The following is an 18,038-nucleotide window of genomic DNA, read 5'->3' as shown; positions in this document are numbered from 1 at the left end:
AAGTCCAAAGCCGCGAGCGCTGTTTGTGTACAAGAATCACGTAAACAGCCGCGTTCAATGACGTCTTCCATCGCCACCCACGAGTGACGTCTTAAAGTCGGTGACGTCACCTCTATGTGCCGCCTCAAGATGAGATATCCAGTTCGGGTACAGTGACGTAATCTCTATGCGTCAACAAGAGCAAACGATTTAACGCACAAAGCGGGCGCGACCGCCCGGTGAAGCTGGAGCGCCGCCATTTTGCTAATGGATGTGACGGCTTCCCAGCATCAGAGACTCAGTCAAATGAATGCAGGTGTAGATGTGGACGTGTTTCGTGAATTAAATTAAATTATACAGGTAAAATGAATTATATACTTGCATTTAGTAACAGAAATAGTCAATGGTATGAAACTGCGAATGACTGGCACAAAGAGGGAGCCGGGCCGATGCTCGGTTTGGCGCCCGAAATTTGGAAGTTTTGAGTTTGTCAGCGACTTTGGATCTGACGCAGTTTTGTGGTAAAGTGAACACTCTGCAGTGTAGCGACTCAAACGTCCATCCAACATCAGAATTTGGTTTTACCTGAGGTCTAATTTTGTTTCCTGGGCGTTGGTGCAAGTTTCGAACATACAGAACAACAATTTGTATTTATATAGCGCCTTTAACAACAACCTGCATTTATAGAGTGCCTTTAATGTAGTAAAACGTCCCAAGGTGCTTTGCAGCATTGTTATAAGACAAAAAAATTAATTCGCCACCTAGAACAAATTATGGCAGATGACCAAAAGCTTGGTCAAAAAGTTAGGTTTTAAGGAGTGTCTTGAAGGAGGAAAGAGAGGGGGAGAGGTTTAGGGAGGGAGTTCCAGAGCTTAGGGTCTACTCAGCTGAAGGCTGGTGGAGCGATTAAAATCAGGGATGGTCAAGAGGGCAGAATTTGAGGAGTGCAGATATCTAGGTTGGGTAGTGGAGGTGTGAGGCTGAAGGAGATTACAGAGATAGGGAGGGGTGCCGCCATGGAGGGATTTGTAAAACATCCCAAGGCGCTTCACAGGAGTGTTATCAAACACAATTTGACACTGCCACAAAGGAGGTTTAGGAAGGTAACCAGAGCTTAGGCATCTGAAGGCATGGTGGAGAAAATGAGATCAGAGATGCTCAAGAGGGCAGAGTTCGAGGAGCATAGAGATTTCTGGGGTGTTGGGGTGGGGTTGGAGGAGATTACAGAGATAGGGAGGAGTGAGGCCTGGAGGGATTTGAAAAGAAGGAGCCAATTTAGGTTAGCGAGCACAGGGATGATGGATGATCGGAACTTGGTGCAAGTTAGGACATGGGCAGCAGAGTTTTGGATGAGCTCAAGTTTACGGAGGGTTGAACATGGGAGGCTGACCAGGAGTACGTGGAATAGTCAAATCTAGAGGTAACGAAGGCATGGATGAGCAGGTTGAACAGGATTGCTTAAGTCATCTTCTGTCACTATGCAGATCCCACATTGTACGTTTAAGGGGGGAAAAAAATTCCTGAGTTTTTCTTTCATCCCAGGCAAATCTTTAAAGTTCTAGTCTTAATGGGTATTAGTACAGCAATATTTTAAGCATGTAAATTTGGATCAGCATGAATTTAAATGACAAATTTCTGTGATGCTACAGGTTGAAGCTGTGAAGTGAGTGCAGCAATGTCTGGAAATGGAGGACTATATAACTGTAAGGATCCTGCTGTATGGAGGTCTGTGTTTGCTCTTTATTGGGATGTGGTTGAAGCAAAGACAACAGCTGCCAAAGGAGCGAAGGCAGGCAAATTGGCTGCGCTGGATAAATGGTGAGAGGTAGATCTTGTATAATTTAGAAGGGAGGACAGCTAAGGCAAAGAGACAACATCTGCCGAGGGAGACAACTGTCTCTGGTTTATTCTTTTTTTCTATTCTGCCAAATCATAGAAATTAACAGCACAGAAGGAAGCCATTTTGGCCCATCGTGTTCATGCCGGCCAACAAAGAGCTATCCGGCCTAATTCCACTATTCAGCTCTTGGTCCGTAGCCTTGTAGGTTTCGGCACTTCATGTGCACATCCAAGTACGTTTTAAATGTGGCAAGGGTTTCTGCCAGTACCTCCCTTTTTCAGGCAGTGAGTTCCAGACCCCCACCACCCCTCATTTCCCCTCAAACCCCCTCTAAACCTCTGACCAATTACTTTAAATCTATGCCCCCTGGTTGTTGACCCCTCTGCAAAGGGAAATAGGTCCTTGCTATCTACTCTTGTCCAGACCCCTCATAATTTTATACACCAGCCTATCCAATCTTTCCTCATAGCTAAAATTTTCCAGACCAGGCAACATCCTCGTAAATCTCTTCTGTAGTGTATTCACATCTTTCCTGTAATGTGATGACCAGAACTGCACGCAGTACACTAGCTGTGGCCTAACCAGTGTTTTATACAGTTCAAGCATAACCTCCCTGCTCTTGTATTCCATGCCTTGGCTAATAAAGGCAAGTATTCCGTATGCCTTCTTAACCACCTTATCCATCTGGCCTGCTACCTTCAGGGATCTGTGAACATGCACTCCCTTTGTTCTTCTATTCTCAGTGTCCTACCATTTATTGTGTAGTCTCTTGCCTTGTTAACCCTCCCCAAATTCATTACCTCACACTTCTCCGGATTGAATTCCATTTGCCAATGTTCTGCCCACATGACCAGTTGATTGATATCTTCCTGCAGTCTACAGCTTTCTTCTTCATTATCAACCAAACGGCCAATTTTTGTATCATCTGCAAATTTCTTAATCATAACCCCTACATTCAAATCCAAATAATTGATATATACCACAAAATGCAAGGGACCTAATACTGAGCCCTATGGAACCCCACTGGAAACAACCTTCCAGTCACAAAAACACCCATTATCCTTTGGTTTTTGCCTTTGAGCCAATTTTGGATCCAACTTGCCACTTTGCCTTGGATCCCATGGGCTTTTACTTTCATGACCAGTCTGCCATGTGGGACCTTATCAAAAGCCTTGCTAAAATTCATATACACTACATCAATTGCACCCTCATTGACCCTCCTTATTACCTCCTCAAAAAATTATATAAATTAGTCAGACATGACTTTCCCTTAACAAATTCATGCTGTCTGTCGTTGATTAAGCCATGTCTTTCTAAATGAAGATTTATCCTGTCCCTCAGAATTTTTCCAATAATTTTCTCACCACCGAGGTTAGGCTGACTGGCCTGTAATTACTCGAATTTATGCACTCGGGCCTGAGATTACGACTTTTATATTCAGAAAGCTGCAACTCACTCATTTGAACCTGATTTCTAAATGGGGATCAGAGATCATGGTGGAGGATGAAGGGGGGTTGGAAATTGTTGGGAGGATGGGGAGTTACAGAGGTAAGCTTGTTGGGCCTGGAGGAAACACTCCTGCTCCTCCTGGCCCACAATCAGTGCTGTAAATGCCCTTACCTCATGGATCTGACCCTTCCCGCCTCCTGTTACCTGTCAGAATTCCTGAGCCCCGGGAAACCCGGCCATCGTTGGTTTAAAAATAAAAAACCTGTTAAAGTGAAGGCACATAGCCCCCTTAAAAACCCACTTCCTGAGCGCGGGCTGCTCCCCAACCTGTCTCCATTAAGCCAAAGGTGGGTGGGTTGGGGGTCGGGTATAAAATTTAACAAATCTATATTTCCCAGGTAATCTTGGGGGTTTAAATTACCCCCAATAAATGACCAATAAATCTATTTTGATGGTGTTGGTTAAGGGAAGATTGTTAGCCAGCACACCAGCAGAACTCCCTACTCTTATTTCCATGAGATATTTTACATCATCCTAAAAAGATAGGGCCTCGTTTTAATGTATTTAGGAATGGTGTGTGACCGATGGTAGGGAAAGGGGCAGGTTAATTAAAATACTTGCTGTGACATGGAATTACGGGTAATCTAGCCAATACTTATTGTTCTAATTCAGGTATCAAGAAGAGTTACCAGAAGCTGTCTGTAGTCGCGTAGAGAAATTCCTGACTCATGCCGAGCTGGTTCAATTGATGGAGTGGAAACTGACAGTAAGTGTGGTGAGCATGGTCAGGTTTGTATGTTAAGGGGCTGAAATTGCCCCTTGCTATAAGGCTCGTGGTCGCCTGAAAGCAGCAGAGGGGCCAGCATTTTTAAATTGTCCTTCCACAGGTTTGGAGCGGTGTCTGGAACCGCTCCGCACATTTTCCCGCTGCGGCGTGAATGCACCGACCCCTTACCGACCAGCGGCGACCCCTTCCCGAAGTTGCTCTGTGGAAAATTGTCCCTTTCCTGGAATTGCCCTGCAGGAGCAGCGTTGGTGCCACTGACTGCTTTGGCTGTTGGTACCCTTTGTGTGGCTTGGCAGCATGGCTGCCCTTAAAGGGGAGGTGGCACTGACGTGTGTTTTTTTTGTTGGCTGACTGCCAGATTGGGCCTACAATTATGGCCATGGGTTCGGCTGGGCTGCCAACGGGCAGCCTGATACCCCCTCTTGAGTGCCAGGCTGCTGGCCCAGCTGAAACCCTTACTGGTGGCCCAATGTCTGCCACTAAAGTGGTTACAGAGTTCGCAGCGGCCGTCCCCTTTAACTGATGGAGAGGGACGTTGTGATGCACCAGTGCGGTGACGTCATCAGTGCAAGCGTCGGCTACTCCATCTCACCCGCACTTCCGCCTCACTAGTGACGGCCACTCCGCCCCGATGATGAGACCACTTCCATCCCGCTCCAAAAAAAACACATTGCTGAATTTCTCTGATGTCGGCCAGGACACTTCAAGAGCGGTAGGTGCGCCTTGTTTTGGGCGGTGGGCAATTTCAGTCCCTAAATGTTTCAGGATGTTTGTGTATCACTACATGACATTTGGGAGTGAGGACTCTGCTATTTGTTCCCTCCTCCATACCTAGGGAAACACAGGGTAGTCGTGGTCCCTGGGCTGCAATCCACACAGACTAGGATCAAACTTGACCCATTTGGGTCTGTAGCTTAGTGTTACGCCAAGGTATTGCCCTCTGACCAGGCCTTTGGAGGAGCTCTATTTTCATGTTAAAATCCTGGAAAAGTACTCCTCCTCCTAAGACACAGCACAATACAGTAGCAGAGAAAATCCTGCATTTTAATCATCACTAATGCTCTGTGGTGGGATTAAAATCTGATGTAACTTGTTTCATGCCTTCAGGCTCTTTATTGACACGAGGAAATCTTTATCTGTGTTCTCCCTCAACAGGGATGTCCTGAGGACGTCATAAGGTGCTATATAATTACAAAACTTGCATTTAGACTGGGAGGCTCTAAACCTCACAATCCCGAGGAAAACTGTAACCAACAGCATTTTGCCTGGGTTAATGTGCTGTATTACCATCGGAAGAGAACACAAATAACATCCCAGAAATTCTAGGGAACCAAGGATCTAGTGAGCAAGAGGAATTAAAGGAAATGATTATTAGTAAGAAAATAGTGCTGGAGAAACTAATGGGACTGAAGGCAGATAAATCCCCAGGGCCTGATGATCTGCATCCCAAAATACTAAAAGAGGTAGCCATGGAAATAATAGATGCATTGGTTGTCATCTTCCAAAATTCTATAGATTATGGAACAGTTCCTGCAGATTGGAGGGTGGCAAATGTAACCCCACTATTTTAAAAAGGAGGGAGAGAGAAAACAGGGAACTACAGACTGGTTAGCCGAACATCAGTAGTAGGGAAAATGCTGGGGTCCATTATAAAGGATGTGATAACGGTACACTTAGATAATATCAACGGGATTAAACAAAGTCAACATGAATTTATGAAAGGAAAATCATGTTTAACAAACTTACTGGAGTTTTTTGAGGATGTAACTGATAGAATAGATAAGGGCAAACCAGTGGATGTAGTGTATTTGGATTTTCAGAAGGCCTTTGATAAAGTCCCACATAAGAGGTTAGTGTACAAAATTAAAGCACATAGGATTGGGGGTAATGTATTGGCATGGATTGAAAATTGGTTAACTGACAGGAAACAGAGAGTAGGAATAAACAGGTCTTTTTCGGGGTGGCAGGTAGCGACTAGTGGGGTACCACAGGGACCAGTGCTTGGACCCCAGCTATTCACAAAAAAATAAATGATTTGGATGAGGGAACCAAATGTCAGCAAACTTGGAAATATTAATATTATGGCACAAAACTAGGTGGGATTCTGAGTTGTGAGGAGGATGCAAAGACGCTGCAAGGTGATTTAGATAGTGGGCAAACACATGACAGATGCAGTATATCGTGGATAAATGTGAAGTTATCCACTTTGATAGGAAAAACATAAGGACAAAGTATTATTTAAATGGTGATGATTTGGGAAGTGTCGACATACAGAGGGATCTGGGTGCCCTTGTACACCAGTCATTGAAAGCAAACATGCAGGTGCAGCAAGCAGTTAGGAAGGCAAATGGTATGTTGGCCTTCATTGCAAGAGGATTTGAGTACAGGAGCAAGGATGTCTTACTACAGTTATACAAGGCCTTGGTGAGACCGCATCTGGAGTATTGTGTGCAGTTTTGGTCTCCTTACCCAAGAAAGGATATACTTGCCATAGAGGGAGTGCAGTGAAGGTTCACCAGACTGACTCCTGGGATGGCAAGACTGTCGTAGGAGGAGAGATTGGGTCGACTTAGCCTGTATTCACTAAAGTTTAGAAGAATGAGAGGGGATCTCATTGAAACGTATAAAATTCTGACTGGGTTGGATAGACTGGATGCGGGGAGGATGTTTCCCCTGGTGGGAAGTCTAGAACAAGGGGTCACAGTCTCAGGATATGGGGTAGGAAATTTAGGACCAAGATGAAGAGAAATCTTTTCACTCAGAGGGTCGTGAACCTGTGGAATTCTCTACCACAGAAGGCTGTGGAGGCCAAGTCACTGAATATATTTAAACGGGAGATCGATAAATAGATTTCTAGAAACAAAAGACATCAAAGGGCATGGGGGAAAAGTGGGAATATGGTGTTGAATGGCGGTGCAGACTCAAAGGGCCGAATGGCCTACTATTGCTATTTTCTATGTTTCTATTACTGTATGGATAATGTTTCCCTATTGACTTACCTTCTGTCTGTGCAGTAACAAAACTGACTTCCCATTGCGTTTCGAGATTTCAAAAGCCCACAGTCGCAGCTATGTAAAGGTTAAAGACCATGTGGGAATATCCAGAGTTTGCTCATTGGAGTCACTCCTGGTACTACAAATATACAAAAATGACGGGCAGAAAAAAACTTCTGATCCAACTAACATGCCCCACAGATGCGTGATGCATGAAGTATCGTTATTAGATACCCCTTACCCACCAGCAGCCATGTCATCTCCAAGGAGAGACCAAATCAAAACCCCAGGCCAATAAGGGAGAAACAAAATCTGAAAAATTCCTTTGGCTGTTAAAAACAAGTCCAAGAGACCACATTGACCATTCTTGTATTACTTGATATTTCACCTACCTTTTTATAAGATGTCATCTCCATCCCAGCCAGGAACTGGTCCAGCTCTTTTGAAGGTTTGCAGAAAGTCAGCAATTTGTTCCATAGGTCTTCAGGGAAAAGTGAAACTGCCTAACCTAATCTGGCCCTACCCTTGCATAACTTGTATAGATGACTGCTGGTCTTCCCTAATATATCAATAGGAGCACAATCTAGTATTTTAACTGTTTTATATACCTCAATCAAATTACCCATAAGTCTACCTATCACTAAGTGAATAGACCCAGCTTTTTGAACTTAGTAACTAAGGTTTTTTGAAGCTGAGAATCATTCTTGTGACCCTCCGCTGAACCTTTTCTATAGCCTCCATATCATCCAACATCATCATCATAGGCTGTTCTTTGGTGGCAGAACCAATACGAGAGCCACAGACTCTGTCACAGGTGGGACAGATAGTCGTTGAGGGAAGGGGTGGGTGAGACTGGTTTGCCACACGCTCTTTCCACTGTCTGCGCTTGATTTCTGCATGCTCTCGGCGTTGAGACTTGAGGTGCTCAGCATCCTCTCGGATGCACTTCCTCCACGTAGGGCAGTCTTGGGCCAGGGACTCCCAGGTGCCAGTGGGGATGTTGCACTTTATCAGAGAGGCTTTGAGGGTGTCCTTGTAGCGTTTCCACTGCCCACCTTTGGCTCGTTTGCCATGAAGGAGCTCCGAGTAGAGCATTTGCTTTGGGAGTCTCATGTCTGGCATGCGGACATATGAGGGGATCAAAACTGGATGCAATATTTTAAATGTTGTCTTTACCAAAGTCTTGTACAATGACAAAATGGTTTGCTTTGTTTTATATTGAATAGCCCTGTTATTACAACCAAATACCCTGTTTGCTTTGGCTATGGCTTCTTGGTATTGGTCATGAACCTTTAGAAGATTGTGTACTATAACGCTAAGGTCCTTTTCTCTCAACCGATTTCAGTTCTGTTCCATGTAAACTCATCTTGGTTGAATACTATGTGCCAGAGTTTGTCCCATTTCCCCCAACACATCGAACTCAGCTTCCAGAATGTTATTCTCCTCCACAATATAAAAATGTGCAAGAGCCCTGCAATATCTTTACATTCAGATATTATACCATTGCAATTAGGCCTACCATTCTTGTAGGTATGCCAGCATACTTTAGTAAAATAGATAATCCGGTTGTGCTAGGATACTTAGGATACATTGTTTTTTCTTCTATGTATGTAAATATGGGAGGACACTGTGGGCTGAAGGAACATAGTGTCTTGGGATGTCAATTTGTCTTGAAGGATCTCTGGGTATAAAAACACCAGGGTGGGAACCTGCAATGTCTGTAGAAGTAGCTGACAAGATGCTATGGTCGAAGACACTGTGCTGTATATTTGAGCATGGCCATCGTAGGCAAGTGCAGATTTGAACTCATTTTATGAGATGACCCAGTTATTTACTAACTCTATTGACCTTCAAATCTTTAAGCTTAGAATTCATTCAACTTGACTCCATTTTAATTCGACTTTTCTTTCCCTTCCCTCCGCCCCACTACCTGTAGCGAGGCAAGTTCCGCCCAAGACTGCAGCAGATGGTAATGAGTAATTCCACGGATAGTGTGGAGTCATGCACACGGAAAGCTTTCAAGCTCCTTCCCGACATATCAGCTGCAATCACAGAGATCAGTAAGCTGAAAGCAGTAGGACCTGCCACTGCCTCAGGTAGGAAAGAAAACACTTTTGTCAGATTACTTGGGCTACTTATTCACGCAGTACATTTGTATTCTAATGGAAGCTTTTCTCTTGCTCATGCTTAGCTGTGCTGGTGACTGGTGCTTCACAGGATGCTGCATTCATGGCTGATGAAGCGGTGGAGTCAATCCCAGGCTTGGTTCCCATCAAGTACACGCTTAAACATTATATCCTATACCTGGAGAAAGTGAGGGTGTGTGCAAGGCAACTCAACCAGAGTAAGTTTCTCCCATTTTCACTCCTGCTGGTGTGTTAATATAATTATACTGAGCACATGCCAAAAGTTAACGTTGTATATACTGGTCTTAACAGAAATGTATTAAAAGGATTCTCTTGCAACGGCCCTACTCTGTATGTATAATGCACAAGGTGAATGCAGGGACTAGAGGAAGCGGTTGATGATTGAATGAGGCTTATCAGCAGACTGTTGTGCTGTGATCAGATAAGTAAGGAAGCCTTACTTGAAGTCAAACTGTATGGTGCTGAAATTGTGGGTCTCTTGTTTTGAGTTTTGTTCTATATGACAACAGGGTCTATGCTGTACATTGGCTGTGAAACACTTTTTGGAGGCTCACAAATTGCGGTCAGAGTCTTCCCGCGGGCAGATGCCTCCGACCTGAAAAATGTTGACCATTTCCTGGTGGTCCAGGAGGTTCGGAGACTTGTGGTCCTGGGCAAGTCCTGTGTAGAGGCCCACGTATTCCGGGGACATAGGCGCTTTGTACACGTCCCTGGGAGGCACGTGGGCCGGCCCAACTAATCAAATTAGGGGTATTCCCATTCATAGTTTTGTGTGTACAGAATCACCATAAGTTATGAATATCCCACAAAACACACAAAATAATTAATTTTTAAAAACATCACATTTGAAATTAATCAAAATGGAATTTAATTATTGAAAACAAAAATGAAATTTTTTGAAAACAATTTACATATTTTAAAGTCTAAAAATAAACTTACCTTATTTAACAGAATTTTAAATGTTTAAATTATTGAAAAAAAATTATTTTTGTGTCCTCAAAGTCTTGCGCTGATGGAAGTAGGCCTTGTGCCTGCTTTTTATTAGTCATAAGAATTTCACGGGCATTCGTTGGGCATGTAGCCCAACTCTCCATCTGCAGAGGCCCTTTATTTCCGGCTGTGTGCGATCTGTCAAGAGGATGCGCTTTGCATGCCTAAACCCGGAACTTGCGGGGCCCCTATGGGCGCACATCATACATGCCCGTAGGGACTGCGAATTCAGGGCCGGAATGTCCTGAGGTTGTGAGAGGTGCTCTATGAATACAAGTTCTGTCTTTCTTTAGCCACATCTCTGACAGTCCGACCTGCCCAGATATGATGATACGGTTTTATTGGATGATGTGGTCTATTTGGGAAAAGCAGGACGAAGCTTGGGCTCTACCAATGCTGTAGGCTCCGATCATACAATTATCAATTACACATGTGTTCAGGGACTAGTTTGACCAAGCACACTGTCCTGTCAGTTTCTTTCACTGAGACAGCTCACCGAGAGTTGATACCTTGGAAAAAAATGATGGGAGAAATTTCAACAAGAATAAGTTTTCTCCCAGCTATAGATTTACAGTGTAAGTAGTGGTAGTAATTGGTGATGATTACAACGCTGTTCTTCAAATGTGCAGGTACCAAAACTCTACAGAATAATCCTAAGTAAATGAGAGGTTGCGCTATATGTACTGTAGCTGTAGTTTTGATGAGATTCAGTTAATTTTGAAATTCATCTCTCGGTGCGATTTTATACCTTCCACTATGAGACATTTAGTGGCTGTGCCCAGCGGTGCAATCCTATTAGCTATTGCCGTTGAAGGGAATGCATTATGTAGTGATGTACTATGACATTAACTTGGTTTTGCCATGAGGTAATGGTGCATTCCCCTTTTACAGATGACTTGGTGAAGGACTGGACCCCTCACAGAATCGAACAGTGTCTCTGGACCTGGGCTGTGGCCCAAAGTATCAAACCCTTGTTGCTGAAGGACATCGTGCTGCATCAAAACAAAACAGTGAATAAAGAAAAAGTCATGGCAACAAGACCTGTGAAAAGGCAGAAAACACAATGATGAGTCAGTCAGTCCCTTATGAAAACAGCCACATCATGAGTGAGAGATATGTTGCAGCTTCACACATTAGGATGGTGCAACAAATACTACTGAGGGTTTCAACCCTTTCAGTAAAGGCAGACACTAGGGAGTGATATTGGGCCTAGAGGAAGGGCAAGCAATGTTGTCATCCCTCAGCATCATGCGGCATAAAAAGTATTCATGCCATTTATGTATTCTTGCATCTAGCATATCTGTCACGCTTGAACGTGTTAAATGTGCAAAGTTTGTGTAACATGTGTACCTGATTGGCTCATAAAATGGCAAACAAATTCCAACTGAACATATAGCCTGCCCTACCAATGAGCAAGGAGCAGTTTAAAGAAGCCCAGTCATTTCTTATCAAGGTTTCTTCTGACCTTGATAACCTGGCCTATCCTTAATGGGTGTTTTTGGAGATGTATAACCAACTACACAGAAACTTTGTTCACCAACAATGTGTAGCCACTAACTAACCCCTCAATATGCTTTTTGAGCAATTTTGCTTATGCTCTTAAAGGGACAGGCCAGGTTAAAAACAGCTGCACCTTGGCAGAGAATAATACATTGCATGTTACATGGTATGTGCTCATGTCTGTCCTCCAGCTTACCTAAAATAATGCTTGTACAGGTTTTTAAAAAAATCAGATGAAATAGCAGCACACAAAAGTGAATCACAGGCAATGATTGGAAGATGGGTGAATTACATTTCCAACATCATGAGTTGAATCATTTCCTGTTTCCCACTGCTTCCATTCTATGGATACTGCAAGTTTGTGTGCAAAATAAAAATAATAATTTCACAACAAATGTTGCTGAGATGATATTGGCACTAATTTCTGGTTGAAAAATAAACAGCTACAAATAAAGTTCAGATTCTGAACTGGAGGACACAAAACGTGCCCATGAAAATTTTGAGCTTTTGCCAGGCTATAGATTTTGATCAGAAGTGTCATCAATACAACTTGATGAAAACAGATAATTTTGGCCAGTTTTATATATTAAACTCAGCAGAGCCTGCTTATAATGGGAGCGAACATTCTGCTTTATAGAGCAGTGAATTGTGAAAACTGATCGCCCCATTCACAAGATCTTTCTTTCCGCCAGGAATTTCCTCGGCAGTTCTATTAATACTTTGGCGGAAACCCCATTTATGTGTCTATCCAGGCTTTCTGTCACAGTCATGGCCACCAATCGGGAGAACCCCGGAGGCAATTCCTGGCGTAAATATCTGTCCACTGATTTTAGATTTTTAAAAAGATTTCACTTCAGTGAAACAATCCGAAACCTGAGGTCTGGAGGGTGTGATTGGTTTTCCTCAAGTGCATGCTCAGTTTCAGGTGAAGCATGTAATCTGAAGAAGTGAAGACTGCATCATTTTCTTTGGATTATACTCTTTGGGATGGATTTCCAGGAGTTCTCCCAGTTGTGTTTATGCCGTTTTCCTGAGATTTCCGTGGCTCTTCCACCAAAGTTACAGCAAGTGAGAGAAACCCTGTGAAAATTCACTGCCATTAGAATCACTCTCTGAGCATTGAGCAGTTTAGAGGTGAGCTGTTTACTGAGACTGAATTTGCTATTTTATCCAAATTCCTGACCATTTTGGGAACATTTTGCCATTCCGAATTCTACAATCCTCCTGTTACTCCTGCTTTGCTTTGTAACACTTTTTCCCCTTGTTGTTTAGTCCATTGTATGACCATTTCATGCCTGCCATCTGTCAATTAAATTAGGTGCAAATTGCTATTGCTCCATGTACCTGAGCTACACTGCCACCATCGATGCACTCTGTCTGTAATGAAGTTATATACAAGTACTGTAAATACCGTAATTAATTGTGACTTTTAGTAACAGTGAATTGTAGATCATACTTTTTTAGCTGGACTCTTTGAAAGTGATTTTTTTTTTAAACTACTGGCCTCATCATCTCACTTGCTTTGCAGTATTTTCAAAATGAAATTGGGAGAATGTATGCATTCGTTTCTAATAAAATATAATTGAATAGAAAGTACAAATGTGTATCTCTGATTTTTAAAAACAAGCACCCACAGCCAGAGACCAGTGGAACGTTTACAGGGTCAGTCATGTCCACCAACTTCATTAAATGTGAGAGTCATCCAAAGCGAAGCATGCAGAGAGAGCATTTTGAAGGATCAATGTCAGATGGTGGCATAGCCTATTACATAAGAACATAAGAATTAGGAACAGGAGTAGGCCATCTAGCCCCTCGAGCCTACTCCGCCATTCAACAAGATCATGGCTGATCTGGCTGTGGACTAAGTTCCACTTACCCGCCCGCTCCCCATAACCCTCAATTCCCTTATTGGTTAAAAATCTATCTGTGATTTGAATACATTCAATGAGCTAGCCTCAACTGCTTCCTTGGGCAGAGAATTCCAGAGAGTCACAACCCTCTGGGAGAAGAAATTCCTTCTCAACTCGGTTTTAAATTGGCGCCCCTGTATTTTGAGGCTGTGCCCCTTAGTTCTAGTCTCCCCGACCAGTGGAAACAACCTCTCTGCCTCTATCTTGTCTATTCCTTTCATTATTTTAAATGTTTCTATAAGATCACCCCTCATCCTTCTGAACTCCAACGAGTAAAGACCCAGTCGACTCAATCTATCATCATAAGGTAACCCCCTCATCTCCGGAATCAGCCTAGTGAATCGTCTCTGTACCCCCTCCAAAGCTAGTATATCCTTCCTTAAGTAAGATGACCAAAACTGCACGCAGTACTCCAGTTGCGGCCTCACCAATACCCTGTACAGTTGCAGCCGGACCTCCCTGCTTTTGTTCTCCATCCCTCTCGCAATGAAGGCCAACATTCCATTCGCCTTCCTGATTACCTGCTGCAACTGTAAACTAACTTTTTGGGATTCATGCACAAGGACCCCCAGGTCCCTCTGCACCACAGCATGTTGTAATTTCTCCCCATTCAAATAATATTCCCTTTTACTGTTTTTTTTTCCCCAAGGTGGATGACCTCACATTTTCTGACATTGTATTCCATCTGCCAAACCTTAGCCCATTCACTTAACCTATCTAAATCTCTTTGCAGCCTCTGTGTCTCTACACAACCCGCTTTCCCACTAATCTTTGTGTCATCTGCAAATTTTGTTACACTACACTCTGTCCCCTCTTCCAGGTCATTTATGTATATTGTAAACAGTCGTGGTCCCAGCACCGATCCCTGTGGCACACCACTAACCACCGATTGCCAACCCGAAAAGGACCCATTTATCCCGACTCTCTGCTTTGTTAGTTAGTCAATTCTCTATCCATGCTAATACATTTCCTTTGACTCCGCGTTCCTTTATCTTCTGCAGTAACCTTTTGTGTGGCACCTTATCGAATGCCTTGTAGCAGAGCTTTCAACAACAATGACAGCAACTTGCATTTATATAACACTTTTAATATAGTGAAACATCCCAAGGGGCATCGCAGGAGTGCGATCAGACAAAAACTGACACGTTAACTAAAGAATACGATACAGCTGATTGTGCTTAAATGAATATTAATTTGAAATTAATAGTAACTGGTCATTTTCAATCCAAATCTACTGTAATCAGCAGGAGAAAGCCTTTTAACTTGTTGGTATGATTCCCGTCTGAGTCAGAGGGTGCAAAGTTCTAATCCTGCTCCAGATTGTCGCAGTACAATCCAGCTCTCAAGTCTAGGTTGACATCCAGAGAGATACTCTCCTTCAGTGGGTATGTGTGGCCCCCTTCATTGTATGAGCTGTGAGCCTCGAGTGCAGCCTTTGGCCGCCTGATGAAAAGAGTATTTGAAGACCAGGTCCTCAAATCTGCCACCAAGCTCATGGTCTACAGAGTTGTAGTAATACCTGCCCTCCTGTATGGCTCAGAGACATGGACCTTGTACAGCAGACACCTCAAGTCGCTGGAGAAATACCACCAACGATGTCTCCGCAAGATCCTGCAAATCCCCTGGGAGGACAGACGCACCAACGTTAGCGTCCTCGACCAGGCCAACATCCCCAGCATTGAAGCACTGACCACACTTGATCAGTTCCGCTGGGCAGGCTACATTGTTCACATGCCAGACACGAGACTCCCAAAGCAAGCGCTCAACTCTGAACTCTTTCACGACAAACTAGCAAAGGTGGGCAGAGGAAACGTTACAAGGACACCCTCAAAGCCTCCTTGATAAAGTGCAACATCCCCACTGACAGCTGGGAGTCCCTGGCCAAAGACCGCCCTAAGTGGAAGAAGTGCATCCGGGAGGGCGCTGAGTACCTCAAGTCCCATCAGTGAGATCATGCAGAAATCAAGCGCAGGCAGTGGAAAGAGCGTGCAGTAAACCAGTCCCACCCACCCTTTCCTACAACGACTGTCCCACCTGTGACAGTGACTGTGGGTCTCGTATTGGACTGTTCAGCCACCTAAGGACTCATTTTTAGAGTGGAAGCAAGTCTTCCTCGATTCCGAGGGACTGCCTATGATGATGATGAGCTGTGCGAGCCCATAAAACCCTAACACTATTGGCTGGTATCAAGATGGTTATGGCCATTTATGACTGTTAATTAGCCTGAATTTTTCCACTATTTCACACCCTTCTGCAAGGGAACATCAGAATTAGGAGCAGGAGTAGGCTATATCACTCCTCGGACCTGCTCAGCCATTCAATAAGATCATGGCTGATCTTTGACCTCAACATCACTTTCTCCCCTATTCCTTGATTCCCTTAGAATCTAAAAATCTATCGATCTCCGCCTTAATATACTCAATGACTGAGCATCCACAGCCCTCTGGGTTAGAGAATTCCAAAGATCCACAACCCTTTGAAGACATTTCTCTTCATCTCAGTCCTGTTCAAGGAAACTATCCCGGATACACTCTATGAACTCTTCCTCAAGGCTACCCTGGCCAATTTGCTTTGTCTAATCAATATGAAGGTTAAAATCGCCCATGATTATTGATGTTCCTTTTTTACAAGCTTCCATTATTTCTTGATTTATACTCCGTCCAACGGAGTAGCTACTGTTAGGGGGCCTATAGACTATGCCCACCAGCAACTTTTTCACCTTATTATTCCTTATCTCCATCCAAACTGTTTAAACATCTTGATCTTCTGAGCCAATGTCGTTTCTCACTAACGCATTGAGCTCATCCTTTATTAACAGAGCTACCCCACCTCCTTTTCCTTTCTGTCTATCCTTCCAAATTGTCAAATACCCCTGAATATTTAGTTCCCAGCCTTGGTTGCCTTGCAACCACGTCTCTGTAATGACTATCAGATCATACCCATTTGTATCTATTTGTGCCGTCAACTCATCTATTTTGTTATGAATGCTGCGTGCATTCAGATAAAGAGCTTTTAAATTTGTTTTGTTACCATTTTTTTCTGCTTTGATCCCACTTTTTGATTCACTTTTATGCTTATCCATTCTATCCCTTCCTGTCACGCTCTGGTTTTCATTTCCCCTAGTGCTACCCTGCTCTATTGCCTTCTCCTTGTTCTTTGACTTTTTAAATTTTCACTAACCTGAACCCTCCTCCCCCCTACTAATTAGTTTAAAGCCCTCTGTGGTGTGAGTAAGGATGTGCAGGAGGGGAAGGCAGAGTGATGGGGATGTAATGAGTGGCACAGCAGGATGAAGTTGAGTGCAGCTTTGTACTAATATTTTCTGCTCTAATAAGATAATTGAAATGTTTGCGGCGCTACACCCAGATCCTTCTGACTACATCCCTGCTGTGACCTCCTCTGCAATCTGCAGCCAAGCTGATTTGGTCACCTGGGGAGGTCTCTTCAGTGTTTGCAGCACTCCAATGCTGTAGTACGCTGATAGCACTATGTTAGGTTAAATGTCAAATCTAATGTGGCCATGGTCCCTTTAATGATCCTGGCTGAAAACACATCATGAATGATGCCACCAGACCCACTCCATTTAATTGGGCAGGGTAGGCTTAATAGGCCCTTTCAAGGGAAAATCATTTTCAGCAGCAGGATGGAACCAGCAACGGGGTCACGACCTGCCATAGCCATCGCCCATACTGGACCCACCAAAGTAGGCAAAATTCCAGCCAGAAAACTTGGATACATTACACTCGGTCCCTTCATCTAAGTAATTAATATAGATTGTAAATAGCTGAGGCTGCAGCACTGATCCTTGTGGCACCCCACTAGTAACAGCCTACCAACTTGAAAATGACATGTTTATTCCTACTTTCTGTTTTCTATCCGTTAACCAATTCTTTATCCTTGCAAATATATTATCCTCAACCCCATGAGCCCTTAACTTGTGTAATAATCTTTTATATGGCATCTTATCGAATAGCTTTTCAAAATCCAAATATACTACATTCACAGGTTCCCCTTTATCTACCCTGCTAGTTACATCCTCAAAAAAATCTAATAGATTTGTCAAAAACGATTTTCCTTTCATAAAACCATGTTGACTCTGCCCAATCATATTATGAGTATTGTCAACAAATTTGACAATACACCGGTCCCTTCATCCACGTCGCCTTTGTGCATTCCCTTAGTGTATCTCTTGCATGTTCCTTTGCTTAATTTAGTGCTTCTATGCAGTGCTCCCCCAGCAGCTGCAGCATGGCTGGTGGAAGGCTGCTGATTTTCAGCGGGGGAGACTGCAGATGGCTTTGCAGGAGGGACCTAGAGCAGCTCTGGGCCTAGAAGGATAGGCTGGCTGACAGGCAACTGCAATCCGCCTGGCAGAGTGGCAGGGTGGGAGGACAAATGCTGTCATCCTGAGGAGAGGAGAGCAGGTTTTTGCTCCATGGTGCC

General features: G+C 43.7%; 1 protein-coding gene across 1 annotated transcript; it reads left to right on the top strand.

Moving 5' to 3' along the window:
- The first annotated feature begins 192 nt into the window (after positions 1–192).
- LOC139225882 (uncharacterized) lies at positions 193–13,238 on the top strand. The gene is made up of 6 exons (XM_070856744.1): positions 193–339; positions 1,629–1,797; positions 3,941–4,034; positions 8,985–9,144; positions 9,240–9,392; positions 11,077–13,238. The coding sequence occupies exons 2-6, from the start codon at positions 1,655–1,657 to the stop codon at positions 11,250–11,252; spliced, it is 726 nt and encodes a 241-aa protein (XP_070712845.1). The 5' UTR covers positions 193–339; positions 1,629–1,654; the 3' UTR covers positions 11,253–13,238.
- The last annotated feature ends 4,800 nt before the right edge of the window (positions 13,239–18,038 follow it).

Source organism: Pristiophorus japonicus, chromosome 15 (genome assembly GCF_044704955.1).
Source record: "Pristiophorus japonicus isolate sPriJap1 chromosome 15, sPriJap1.hap1, whole genome shotgun sequence".
Taxonomy (NCBI): domain Eukaryota; kingdom Metazoa; phylum Chordata; class Chondrichthyes; family Pristiophoridae; genus Pristiophorus; species Pristiophorus japonicus.
This window is presented reverse-complemented; position numbering and strand designations above follow the sequence as displayed.